The sequence below is a fragment of the Aedes albopictus genome, chromosome 3 (genome assembly GCF_035046485.1).
Source record: "Aedes albopictus strain Foshan chromosome 3, AalbF5, whole genome shotgun sequence".
Classification (NCBI taxonomy): Eukaryota; Metazoa; Arthropoda; class Insecta; order Diptera; family Culicidae; genus Aedes; species Aedes albopictus.
This window is the reverse complement of record NC_085138.1, coordinates 377,421,192-377,435,558: the sequence shown is the minus strand read 5'-3', so window position 1 is coordinate 377,435,558 and position 14,367 is coordinate 377,421,192. Positions and strand designations below refer to the sequence as shown.

At 39.2% G+C, this 14,367-nt stretch overlaps 1 protein-coding gene across 2 annotated transcripts in view; it reads right to left on the bottom strand.

Moving 5' to 3' along the window:
• The window catches only part of LOC109409885 (serine/threonine-protein kinase ULK2), a 140,673-nt gene that overhangs the window by 28,125 nt on the left and 98,181 nt on the right, over nt 1-14,367 (bottom strand). For both annotated transcript variants that reach the window (XM_029875217.2, XM_062855765.1), the window contains 6 exons: nt 8,247-8,334; nt 7,640-7,765; nt 7,477-7,550; nt 7,244-7,404; nt 6,909-7,045; nt 6,594-6,842 (listed from right to left, as the gene is read on the bottom strand). In XM_029875217.2, coding sequence (XP_029731077.2) covers nt 6,594-6,842; nt 6,909-7,045; nt 7,244-7,404; nt 7,477-7,550; nt 7,640-7,765; nt 8,247-8,334 — 835 coding nt within the window. The remainder of the gene's footprint in view (nt 1-6,593; nt 6,843-6,908; nt 7,046-7,243; nt 7,405-7,476; nt 7,551-7,639; nt 7,766-8,246; nt 8,335-14,367) is intronic.

The following is a 14,367-nucleotide window of genomic DNA, read 5'->3' as shown; positions in this document are numbered from 1 at the left end:
TCGATGGATTCGTCAGTCCCTTCACTTTTCCATACACCGTACTCTCCATAAGTCGATATTTCTATAACTCGATGCTTCTTTTGGTCGATGTCACGCTATGTATAATTTTACTTCTATAACTCGATGTTAGATTGAATGTTCAATACACTTAGTGCATAATAAGCGACGTATAGTTATGATACCGTTTGAAATAGTTTGCAATTGATTAATACTTGAGAAGACGAAAACTACAATTTTTAAAAATTGTTAAATTCTTACTTTTTAATATGTCATGCATAACGGGCCCAGAGCCGTACCAAGTTGAAAGAAAAGTTTCACGCCGAACTAATAGTTCTTGCTATATGCTGTCTTCACGAAAGTTTATTCATATTTTTTCAAGTGTTTTCTTTTCTATATTGCAAAGTTAGGGTGGTCCAGTTTTTTTTACAAACCACGATATCAACTATACATTTAGTTTGTTTTTTTTTTCAGATAGTGCAATCCACAGTATTCTACAAAGGGCCTGTCCATAAACTACGTAGACTTTTAGGGGAGAGGGGGGGTTCTGGTCAAAGTCAACGCTCCACACCAATTTCGAAAATTTTGTATGGTCAAAAGTCTACGAGGGGGAGGGGGTGGTCTGATATGTCCTGAAAAAAGTCTATTTGGTTTTTGGACAGCACCAAAGTTGAAAAGCACTTAATTCAAAACAACTTCTCCGAAACAAAAATCATATTTCTATCTCTTATGGTTGAACAAGACATAAAAAAAAGGTTTTCTTAACTTAACTTTTTATTCACTGATTTCTAGTGCAAACTATATTCTGAGCACTTTTAGAGCATTAAATATTCTACATCTTTCCCAAAGACATAAAAGTTGTGTATCTTTAATTTAAAAATTAGTAGTTTTCTTCTTTTCTTGACTTTAAAATATTTGAGAGTAGTGCAAGTAGATATTCAATCTTTTGGAACCAAAGAACTTTTTCCATTATTTAAAGATAAAAATAAAAGCTTTTTCATTGTACTTCATATTCAGAGATTAAAAATCCATTTCCAGCATTCTGAAATATTAGGTGTCGAAAATAAACCGGTTTAAGAAGAAACCCCCGAAAAACCAAAAAAATGAAGATATAGAACTTTGCTGTCTTTGAGAAACATGTTGAATATTGAACGCTCTAAAAGTACTCAGAAAAACGTATTTGCGAGCAATCAACGAATAAAATGTTATAAGAAGAAACTCATTTTTAGGTGTCACCCTAACTTTTTTTAAAAGAATAATATCTCTTGAACCATAGGCGATGGAATTACAGTTCAGTTATTTGAAGTTTTTGAAGTTATTTGAAATCAAGTTCTTCTGAAATTTGGGAAACAAATCTATATATTTGGAAAAACTTGAAGGTTAACATTGTTGTCTTGAAAATTATCTAGGCCACCCTAATTTTACTTCTTTTCAATATTGTAAAATTGTCAAAATAATTTTGAAGATACCTTTCCGAAGACAGCATACAGCCTAAACTAATAATTTAGGCGTAAACAATTTTGTCCAACCAGATACGGCTTTCAGACCACTGTGCAGGGTTATTTTTTTAATTCAAGAAGTAAAATTATTGAACACAGAATTTCCAACTCAAAACAGCGTTTAAAACTTAATTTCGAGATTTTTGACCGTCAGATTTTTTTTCTCTTCATATGTTCTATAACTCGATAATTCTATAACTCGATGGTCCCTTGGATATCGAGTTGTGGAGAGTTGACTGTATATATATTCAATATTGAAAATGACTTACGGTTATATAAGAGATTTTTTAATACTTTTTTTTAATATTTTCTACAAAAAGGACCACCCTAATGCAAAATAAGTGAACCACCCTAACGAAATATGACAGATAGTTGCCAACGATGATATAAGACATGTTCCAGTACTATTGCCATGAATATTTCAGCAATTAAATTCAAATCCTCCAAAAAGTGTTTTTTTTTTCAAAAAAAAATTTTTTTTTGAGATACATAATACCAGATCTCGACGTCTCATGCACTTTTAAGGCATTTGACATCAAAAAAAATTGTCGATTTCGAAATTTTCATGTATCCCTATACATGGATATTTTTCGTGTTTCAAAACAGCCAAACTTTGACCGCTAGCTTGTTTTGAGAAGACGAAACTTTTGAGCACTACCCGTTTTTGAAATTCGAAAAGTCGATTTTCATTGGCACCCTTCTGAACATTACATACACGAGACAACGGACAACACACATAACACTCAGTGGTCCAATGGCAAATTTTCCGTTTGACAAAAAGTTTTCCCCGACTGGAGCGGGAATCGAACTCGCACTCCGAGGCTTACGAAACGCCCAGACGACTGATGCCGCTAACCGCACCGCCACGAAGCCCACTAAACTGTCAAAGTTCTAAACATATCTTACCATACTGATGCCAATGTTCTGCTGAGAAATTTTCTTGAAAATTCTATCATGACGGGGTCCTTAAACCACGTAGACATTTTGGGTGAATAGGATGGGGCTTTAAAGGAAATGCTAAAAAAATTTGAGTTCAGTGCATTTTTTCCCTCGAACAGAGTGGACAAAACGTTTTGCACGGTGAACTCCATTCGATTCGTCGTTTCTTCTTAAAGCACGGCATACAATTTCACAAGGCAGGCTAGTTACCTACCTAGTATGTAAACATCAATTTTGGACGTAAACATGCGACGTCGTTCTTATAGTCCTTTTACGTTGATCAAATTGATGTGGAGTACTAGATCATTTTGTTCACGCCTCAGACAGAACGATTTGAATTACGTCATCAAAAAACAGTCAGATATCGGTAATGTATTGCCTTCTAATAATGTTGTACACCGTGGTTCAAAAGGAATTGCTCAAAAAACTTCTTGACTTGACCGATTCCTGGCAGAAACTTCCTATGATGACTACCATTTGAGCTGACATTTCTTCGCTACTGCGTACTGCGATGGAAGAAAAGTAGTTTCTTGAGCGATCCAGGCAAGGAATTTCCCGCATGTATTAAGGTAGACTGATAAATTCCCTCTGAACTGCAAACGCCCTTACCTCCGTACGAGATAGGCCAAGACATTTTTTGCGATCTGCGTACTACCCATGACTTGGTAAAGAATTCAATCTGAGCATTCTGCTTGAAATTCCCTGTGCGGATCCTTCTGGGGATTTTGCCGTAAATTTTCTCTGAGGATTTCGAAGTTTTTCCTGGCGAGCTCTTCGGAAGTTCCTTTTGACGGTTCCCCAGGAGATACGTTTGAACCCCAAGAAAAATCTCCAGAAAGAGTTTTTGAAGGAATCCTCAGAGAGAACTGCTGAAAAATTTCCTAGAATAAATTTCTGGAGGAATCTCCGAACAAATATTCTTGAAGAATCCCCAGAGAAATTCTCAAAAAAATTTATCAAAGTGAACTCCTGGAGGAATCTCCAGATGGAACTTCTGTAGGATTTTTTGGAAAAATTCCCTGAAATGTTATTGCCATCCCACCTCAGAGGCAACCCTTGGTGGAATCTGCCGAAGGAACTCTGAAGAAATCTACGGAGGGAATTGTTGATGGAGTCCCTAGATGGTATTTCTTATGAAACCACTACACGGAAGTCATGGAGAAATCCTAACCTCAAATGGAACTTCTGTTAGTTAGTAAGTGGTACGATACAAACCGTCACAGAGCAAAAACCTATTAGTGCCTATCTGAGGTGCGCAATAAACGTAAACTTGAAGTAAGCGTAAAAGCGCATTCTGTCGTCCCCAAAGAGAACTCCTGGAGGAATCTCCAGATAAAACTTCTGGACAAATCCCCAAAAGTTACTCTTGGAGGAATCCCTCGAAGGAGCTCCTGAAGGAATTCACAGAAAAACTCCTGGAGAAATCTCCAGAGAATGCTTCTGGAGATATCCCTAGATGGAACTCCTGAAGAATTCCCTGAAGGAACTTCTATTAAAATTACAAGAAGGATTCGTAGACTCGTAAGAGAGAGGGAGGGATCCTGTCAAAATCAACGCCTCATACAAAATTTGCAAATTTTTGTATAATCAGAAGTCTACAGGTTGGTTAAAGGTGGTAATCTGAGATTGCCAAAAAATTAGTCTACGTAATTTAGGCACAGTGCCTAAGTTACTTTCGGAGAAATACCCAGAAGGAAGATTTGGAGGAATCCTTTGCAGGAACTGCTGCAGGAATTTCCAGTGGGAACTTCTAGAGGAATCCCGAGGTGGAACTCCTGGAGAAATTCAGAGATGAAACTCCTGGAGGAATCTGCAGGAGGAACTCTAAAGAAATCTGCACAAGGAATTTTCGGTGGAGTCCCTGGATTGCGTTTCTTATTAAACCCGTAGACGAATAAATATCATGGAGGAATCCTAGTAGGGAATCTCCAGATCGAACTCCTGGAGCAATCTCCAGACGAAGCTCCACGAAGAATTCTGAACTGAGTTATGGACAAATGAGTCAAACGATTGCCAGGTGATCGAAAACATCCCTAAAGTGGAACGACACAATACCATGCAGCAGGAGTACAGCTTCTTTGAGGAGCGACATAAACATAACCTTGAAGTAAGCGTAGAAGAGTATTTTGTCGTCGCTTTATCCCCGGGAGGAGGATAGCATAACGTGGGGCCTACTCAACCTAGAAGTCCTCTCCGAGATCCTGAAAGTTTCCCTAGATGAAACTTCGAGAGGAATCTCCTGAAATAACTCCTGAAATATTTCTAGAATGAACTCCTGGAGAAATGCCCTGAGAGAACTACTGGAGGAATCCCCAGATGGAACTCCTGGACGAGTTCCCATGAGCTATTCTTGGAGGAATCCCTTGGAGGAATCTCTTGAAGGAGCTCCTGATGGAATTCTCAAAAAGACTCTGGGAGGATTCCCGAGAAGGAAATGCTGGGAAATCCCCAGAAGAAACTCCTGGAGAAATCCCCAGATAATGCTCCTGGAGATATTCACAGACGGAACTCCTGGAAGAATTCCCTGATAGAACTTCACGAGTCTACGTAGAGTCTAAAGGAATCTGTAAATGGAACGTCTGAGAAATTCATAGAAGAAACTGCTGCAGGAATCGCCATAAGGAATTCCTAGAGAAATTCCTGGATAGCTTAATCTTCCCGAGATATCTTTAGAAAGAAGTCCTGGAGGAATCCCCAGCAGACCTCAAGGAGAAATCCAGAAAGGAACTCCACGAAGTATTCCCAGAAGAAACTCCTGGACAAATCCTCAGAAATTACTGCTGGAAGAGTCTCCATACAGAACTCCTGGTGAATTCCCAATAAGAACTCTCGAAAAAATCCAACAACTTTTCTTTCAAGGGAATCCTTATGTTTTCCTGACCAGGGTACCCACCAACAATCCTGGGGCATATTTTCCGGAAAATCTGCAATAAGTTCCATCCGAGAGTATGTAGTCAATTTCTTCCACCACCGATTTCTTCCGGGAAATCATCCTTCAATTTCAGTCGGGGAATCTCCATGCATATCCTTCTTCCTTCTTCTTCTTTATGGCTCGATGTTCGCATTGGAAATTGGCCTGTCTATCTACAACTTAGTGTTCTTAGAGCATTTCCACAGTTATTAATTGAAGGGCTTTCGTTGCCTGCCATGGCAGGAATTTGTACATTATGTGGCAAGTACAATGATACACTATGCCCAGGGAGTCGATAAAATATTCCCAACCGGAACGGGAATCGAACCCGCCGTCTCCAGATTGGCGATACATAGCCTTAACCACTAGGCTAACTGGAGACCCCATCCTTCTTCCAGCTGGGTAGTTCGACAGTTTCTTTTAAAGCATCCTACAGCAATACCTTTCAGGAATCATCCAGCATAATTAAGCCTGCTGAATTCCGATGCGGATAACCATTCCGTGCTTGGAGGTCGATGATTAGCATTAATAATTCATCAAATATCAGCAGCCGCTGCAGCAACGCGCTTAATAATTTTGAAATTCGGAATGATCCAAAAAAATCTCGCATCAGATTTTTGGTGAGTTTACCAATACCCGCGAGACACTTGTCAGCTGTCAAATTTGTGCTTTGTATCATTTGCTCTCCTTTGTAGGTTGTTGGCTCCTCATGATCATCCTTAAATACGATAGGTTGACCTAACTGATTCTACCAGCTTCTTAACGAGTCACAAAGATGTTCAATGATATTATCGATAAATTGCCTAAAATTTTGAAATAATCGGCTAAAGACTTTAAAAGACCATCAATACTACAAATCTTTCTGTTACTGAATAACTTCAAGAAATACGCTGTACAACCGATTAATTGACCGGATGTAGAATATTTTCAAAAATTTTGAGCAGAGCATTTCTACGATGATAATTTAAATGAAAAATTTCAACTGGTAAAGCAGATATTTCCTGAATCTCCGAACAACACAAACCACCTAAATAAATCAATAAGAAAAAGGAATTCGCGACCTTTTGGTTGAAAACAGTAGCACCGCCCGCGAGTTCCGCCGGATACCCTTGGGAGCAATTTATTTCTATTTGAGCGCAGTTGTTGCAAATTCTCGGGGTTATGAATAATGTTTGTACTGTTTCGCATGTATGAATACCGAAAGCAAGGTTCAAGGTGAAACGGAAACGGAATCATTGAATACGTACCGTTGTTGTTCTCCAACGTTTGCTGTTTTTGTTGTTCCTGTTGTTGCTGTAGTTGTTGCTTCTGCAGAAGAAGTTGCTGCTGCTGTTGTTGCTGCTGTTGAAGTTGTTGCTGCTGGAGTTGATTCTGGTGTTGCTGATGCCGTAAGAGTAGCTGCTGCTGTTGCTGGGGTGACATGGCCGTTTTCTGATGAGGACTAGTAACCTTACCGGGTGTGGTTTGCGGACCGGCGGCAGATGATTGAGGAATTTCTGCGGAATGAGTGAGAGATTGAATGAAAACCAAATTGGAACCGAAAGTTCATTGATGATACGAACCGCTATTTTGTGGAGTAGTCTGTCGCTGCAGGAAGGCATGGTTGAAGAATGTGTCGAAGTTCATCCGTTCTTTGGCGTTCCGTCGCAGCAGACCCATCAGCAGGTCGGTCAACTCTTTCGACGTTCCAGGTGGAATTCTGTGCAACGATTAAACATATTAAAGATTTTGAATTGTTTAAGTAATATAATCGACTATAGAGCACTTCCGTCAGATTCATAAATCATAGTTCACATCAAACATTCTGCGGAAGGCATATAATTCTAACCAAGTCAATTACAATCTTAGATTTTACGGAAATCATTAGGTTATGGAATGGTAGTATGGGTATACGCACTTTGGGGCTAGATTGGCGTTCTTTTCGTAGAACATCTTCAGCTCCTGTGGGGTCTGGGCTTGGAATGGTGCCTTGCCGGTCAGGCACTGGAAAACTATGGTCCCCAGAGACCACAGGTCAGCCTTAGCGTCGTACTGCAGCGACATAATCACTTCTGGTGCCTGTGTTTAGACAAGTAGAACCATTCGAAGGTGAACAATTTTCAAACAACAACAAATCCAAAAGCTTCTTACCATGTACATGGGAGATCCACAGAGGGTTGCCGCCATGTTTCCATCCTGCAGAAACCGGGCAAAACCAAAATCGGCTATAAAATGAAGAAAAAGCGAGTAAAAAATCAGAAAGTCATAACCTTTTAAACGGACCCCAGCGTCTGAGGGAGCAGTGCATACAAACCTATTTTCAGGGTGATTTTCGAGGGCACCGGAAGGTGCTTCCCGCAGCCGTGCGACAGCAGAATGTTCTGTGGTTTGAGATCCCGATGGACGACGCCGACTGCATATAATGCCTTCATTGCACTTGCTGTGATTGGGAAAGATAGAACACAAGACGGGAGCGAGAGAGAAAAAAAGTTACGATTATGGTGCAAACTTTTTCCACGAGTCCTATGGTCTTGCAAGCTTGCATAGATTGCAGGAATAGATGTGCAATAAAAGGAGTGTTTATTGGGGTATAAAGAGCGATTACAGATGAAACGTGGGTTTGTTTTATGTGTCCATCATTTACAGACATCACGCGCTAGAGAACATTATTTGAAACAAATAGATGCTGAAGGATGTAAATATTGGGGCAACAGTAAAGTTAGGCAAGTGAACAATCAATTTTAAAAAGTCACAACCTCCAGACAATTTCTTTAAAAAAAACAATTTCTAGTATGTTAATGTCATTTACAGAAGGTTACTAGTAACTCAATGTCCAGCCATCTTCATCTATAGAAATACACGGAAAGCTACGGTTGAAACTAAAACCATGGGTAGTCATCAAGTTCCACAATTTCAATTACCTAATTGACATAAAAACAGTCGTATCGTGTCCTCGCTGAGTGTTCCTTTCACGGCCAGATAATCCGCTAAGTCACCACCGTTGCAGTACTGAAAGAGGAAAAAAGAGGTGGAGAAAAAAGAGACACATTTTAATTAGCTTAAATGGAATGTTGATTTCGTTTGGTTCGTTATGAGTTGAGGAATTATTATACTGGATCGGATCCAGTTCAATGAGTAATCAGTTTAACACCATGTAATATAAGTTTATAACAGATTTCACGAACGATGTTTGCAAGGGTTTCAAGTGATTTTAAACAATATTGGGTGAACTTAATAAAATCAACTTTTTTAACATTGTACTATTGTACCCAAAACGCAGTTATTCTGCAGCTCACTATCGAAAATGTATAGCTTGTCACACGAAAGATTTCAACTTACGATAGGGTTGCGATGTAAGTCAATAGTTTAAGTTAGCCAAACCCAAACCGCCGTCGAATAAAGTTTCAAGTTCAAAATGCAAAGGTTGATTTTTTTTGTGAATTCCATGAGATCGCGTGTATGACGAGCTTGGTGGTCTATAGTGGCTACCGTTTCTGATGCATACACGGTAAAAATTCTGCACGCTCGATGTAAGGGAAAAATCCCTTAACTATTCAACATCCCAATCAACATGATCTGAAATACTTTTCCTTTGATATCGCAAAGCTGTCAGTGTTGATTTGAGAATCAAAACAAACCCACTGGAGAAATCAACTAAAAATCACTTCGATTTGCACTAATGCACAAAGCAATACAATCCAAAGTGAAAAGCTGTTGATTTGGTATTGACTGTTTTGGGCATGAAAGTAAATATAGATGACAGGTGGTAGAAAATGTTTCGCTTCGATTCGCACCTCATTATCAGATGTGAAGTAGTCTAGTGGTAAAGCAGAAGACCGTGACTCTAAAGGTCCTGATATCGAATCTGGGTGCTGCGGGAATACACTTTTTTTAATTTTGATTTTGAAATCAAAATATTGTCAACAACGAATTGAAGTGAACTTCTATTAAAATTGAAGAGGTTCTTTTTCAAATGATATTTAGATGATAACAAACTGATTGGACAGTAGTGCGAATTCAAGTGCCAATCTGTTCATATCAGAGTGCAGATTTTTTACCGTGTATGCATAAGGGCTTTGGGAAATTTGGTCGAATGACATTTGGTCGAATGACGTTTGGTCGAATGACATTTGGTCGAATGACGTTTGGTCGAATGACATTTGGTCGAAAGTACATTTGGGCGAACGGACATTTGGTCGAATGGACATTTGGTCGAAACTCATTTTTTGGAAGGAGAAGCATATGACATTTAGTCGAATGGACAATTTGTCGAATGGACATTTGGTCGAAAGGCACTGATGAAGAGTTTTGAGTGGAAAATAATATTATAGATTTCGGTATCATAATTTATATGTTACTGAACTTATTTGGTTAAAAGTGCGTTTGGTCGAATGGACGTTAAGTCGTATAGCAATTCAATCGTGTTTAATTATATCAAACACAAAAAAGCAAACATTGTAGAGCAGTGTAGGTTTCGGCTCTTCTTTCCAGTTTCACCATTTTATTGCGTTTTTGTGTATCCCATACTGGCTTTTCCATCAAATATTTTTCCTTCTTTTAAACATATGCTGTTCATTCAAGTGTATTATTTGTGCTGAGAGTGAAGAGTGCACATTGTGGTTGTGATTCTTTCATCTATGATTTTTCCTTCTTTTGAACTTAGGCTATTCTTTCAAAATTCGTATTTGTACTATGTTCGAATGTTATGGCTGCTGTCTTTTTATCATGATTTTTTCCTTCTTTGAAACATAAGCTATTCTATCACGTTTATTTATTTCATTGCGTTTTCCTGTACCAACTACTGAATGTTTCAGAAGAAATTTCTTCTTTTGAATACAAGCTGTTCTTCCGTTTGATATTTGGATGTTATAGCTGCAGACTTTTTTATCGGATATTTTTCCTTCTTTTAAGGACAGATTAGTTAGGATCCCAAAATGGCCGCCACAATGGCCGACTTTGACACTTACTCGCGACTTCCAGCGTACAATTCTCTTCGTAAACAAAACCAGCGCACCTGATCTTCTTGTTTCAAGCTTATTATCAGTGTGCAAAAACAGAATTTTAAAATGCACTGTTACTTGAAGCTTGCTTCAAGTGTGTCTGAAGTTCTGATGCACTGTTGAAGTGGGATTTCAATACGTTTGTTCTTAAACATAGGCTATTCTTCGACGCATATGAACTGAACGCGAGCCTAAATAGTTGTTTATGCAACAAGTTGCAAAATGATGTTTTTTTTTCAGCACGAGTCGAATATTTATTCAACGAGGCTTGCTTGTTCAATGACATATAAATAATTATGATACCGAAATCTATAATATTATTTTCCACTCACATCTCTTTTCATCAGTTAGTGCCTTTCGACCAAATGTCCATTCGACCAAATGTACTTTCGGCCAAATGTCATTCGACCAAACGTCATTCGACTAAATGTCTTTCGACCAAATGTCATAGATCCACTTACCTCTCAATATATAAAGCTATGTTCACTTAGAATCCGGAATCATGTCACATTTTCTAGTGGCGCTCTCAATGAACATAATCATCATTCTTTTGCAGCACTCTGATCATACACTAATCCTCTTTAAATGGTGAAAATTTCATCGATTTTCTGGCAACGAGTGAAAAGTTATTTCAGATTGAAGACAAGAGGAGGAAAAAAATCTTGCACAAACACGTTGAAAATTTAGCGTGGTCAGGTACGACAGTCGCGATGTGCACATAGGGAATCGCGCCACTTGGGCGGTGGCTTCTATATTCGTCTGTTTTCCACTATATCTCAGTCAAATTTGAACCAATTGACACAACTTTTGGAATGCCATAAGATAGGTATAGTATCTACCCGTGTACAACATTTCAAGCCAATTGGTTCAAAATTGACTAAGTTATAGTGGAAAACAGACGAATATAGAAGCCACCGCCCAAGTGGCGCGATACCCTATGTTGTTAACCATGGCATAAGGAAGTGTCCTCGGAAGAAAAAAGCTTGGATTCATTGATAAATCTGCTTTGAATTTGAAGATTTGGCAAGAAGTTCGAACTCTGGGCATGGTTTTTTCGCAACACGATGATGAGAACCAATTCATACAAGGATGACAGCCTCAAGAATCGCGTGCTGCTTTTCAAAAACGCACACAAGGGATATGTAGAGGTTTTACCTATTTTGATGAGCTGCCATGACAGCCGGAGACGTTCAGTGGTATCGTCACAGATGGGTAGTGTTTATCAACGAAAAAAACACTCAAATTTCGCGTTTTCTCAATTCACTGAATTGCCCCTCATTTCGCAATAAAAAAAAAGTTTGGCAATTTTTCTTCGGAATCCTAGTCAGACTAGTCAAGGCACTCAGGACACTGCATAGATGACCTGATTGTTGAACAAACGTGCGGAAGGGGTTGTTGCTAAAATTTACCACCGTTGTGCAGATTTTTAGAGAGGTCAACACTGAAAAAGTGAGAAAATGTGTGAAAAATAAAAATAAATAATTTCAATGATATTTTTCCATGAAAGTACAATAAATAACCTTTGTTTTGAGGGCTTCACCTTTTATGTTTGTTATTCCATCCCTAAGATATACGTGATTTTGTCATTCCGGATTCTAAATGAACATAGCTTTATATCCACACGCACCATGAAAAAAGCTTGCTTGTGGTACACAGCGTGGGCGCGGTATCGCTGAGGATGGCCAAAGACGCGTCTGCCCGAGGGTTAATCATCGGATAGCTCTTGATATCCTGAACAACTTTTCCGAAGATAAAATTCTTCTTTTTGGTCTGATTCTCTAGATACATAAGTAAATTATTTCTAAGACTCACTAGCGCTTCCTACAGAATATACATAGAATCAAATGGTCGGCGTTCAGTCAGAGTGGACTACTCAATTTTTCGGGCAGGTGAAGATAAGCTGAGGAATTCGTTGAACCTGAACTTTTTGACGTGATTTCAATGCAAATGTGTTATTACACGAAAGATTAATAGTATTTCTGAAAATAATGCCAGAGATTTGAAATTTCAAGAGCGTGTAGGACATTTTCTCGAAATCATTGAAAAACGGATGGTCCGGTCTGACTTAACGCCGACCAAATAGTTGATCATCGGATAGTTCTAGATGTCCTAATCAACTCTACTGAAGTTCTTCTTTACAAAATTCTTCTATGTAGACTGGTTCTCGAGATACAGACGTTTGCAATTTCTAAGACACAGCATACAAAAGACATAGATACAAAAGTTTAAATTTTCTAACACACACTAGTGTCACCTAGCGGATAAAACTAGAATCAACTAATTCATCATCGATTCGCTCTTGATGTCCTGATCAAGTTTACCGAAGACCAACTTATTCTATGTAGTCTGATTCTACAAAAGTTTAAAATTTGTAAGACACACTAGCGCCGCCGATTAGATACATCTGGAATTATCCATTATTGGTTAGCTTTTGATGTCCTGGACAACTTTGCCGAAGACAAAATTCTTCAATGCAGTCTGACTTTCGAGATACAGAAGTTTAATACTTCTAAGATACACTAGGCCCACCTAGCGAATAAACCTAAAATTAACAAGTTCATCATCGGTTAGCTCTTGATATCCTGATCAACTGTGCCCAAGACAAAATTCTACTATGTAGTCTGGTTCACGAGATACTTCGATTACCTGCAGCGACGCTATGCTCACGTTTTATACCACAAGCGTACATTTTTCATGGTGTGTGTACTCAGCACACGACACGACCGCTCCCGGGTTAAATTACAAGGGCTTTACATACTTTTAGGCGTTTATCTGTGTATAAGTATTTCTAATCCAATTTACAGAGTAGATTCGAATTCGTAAAAAAGGTTCGCAGAGATCCAAGACCAGATATACATTCTACTATGATTGATCTACCGAGAAAAGTTGCCATGACAATCAAATGTTTCCTCATAGGTATTTAATGAGCAATAGGGTGATTTTATAATGAAATAACTCAATCATCGACGGTAATTTGATTGGAATTGCAGAATAGCTGCTAGTAGCAACCAAACTTGATTTGTTTTGATTTGATTGTATGGGAAAAATTTAACTTTTTAAAGTGGCACAATTTAATAGTTTTACTATCAACTTTTCTACGTTTGTTATACCATTCGACAGGTTATATAAGTAAGCTTTAAGAAACTACTTTAAAAGTTCAACATTTTTCATTTAAGCCGAAGATATACAAAGTTGAACATTTCATTCATTTTACTAAAAATTGCCAATGGTCTCATTCTGCAGACATTCATTTCATTTATTTAGCTAACATCAAATTCATGATAATACTGAATCAACAATTTGCCGCCATAATACTCAATTTGCAGCTGCAGCTCTCTAACGTCGGTCACGCCCAACACTCGCCAGATCACGCTCCACCTAGTCCACCCATCGTGCTCTCTGCGCTCCACGCCTTCTTGTACCAACCGGATGGTTAGCAAACACCAACTTTGCAGGGTTGTTGTCCGGCATTCTTGCAACATGCCCTGCCCATCGTATCCTTCCGGCTTTGACCACTTTCTGGATGCTGGGTTCGCCGTAAAGTGCAGCGAGCTCGTGGTTCATTCCTCTCCGCCACACACCGTTCTCCTGCATGCCGCCGAAGATCGTCCTTAGAACCCGTCGCTCGAAAACTCCGAGTACTTGCAGGTCCTCCTCGAGCATCGTCCATGTCCGTAGAGAACCACCGGTCTTATTAACGTCTTGTACATGGTGCATTTGGTGCGGGGGTGAATCTTTTTTGACCGCAGTTTCTTCTGGAGCCCATAGTAGGCACGGCTTCCACTGATGATGCGCCATCGTATTTCACGGCTCACATTATTGTCAGCCGTTAGCAAGGAACCGAGGTAGACGAATTCTTCTACCACCTCGAAAGTATCCCCGTCTATCGTAACATTGCTGCCAAGGCTTGTCCTGTCTCGCTCAGTCCCATCTACCAGCATGTACTTTGTCTTAGCCGCATTCACCACCAGTCCGACCTTTGCTGCTTTACGTTTCAGGCGGGTGTACTGTTCTGCCACCGTTCCAAATGTTCTAGCAATAA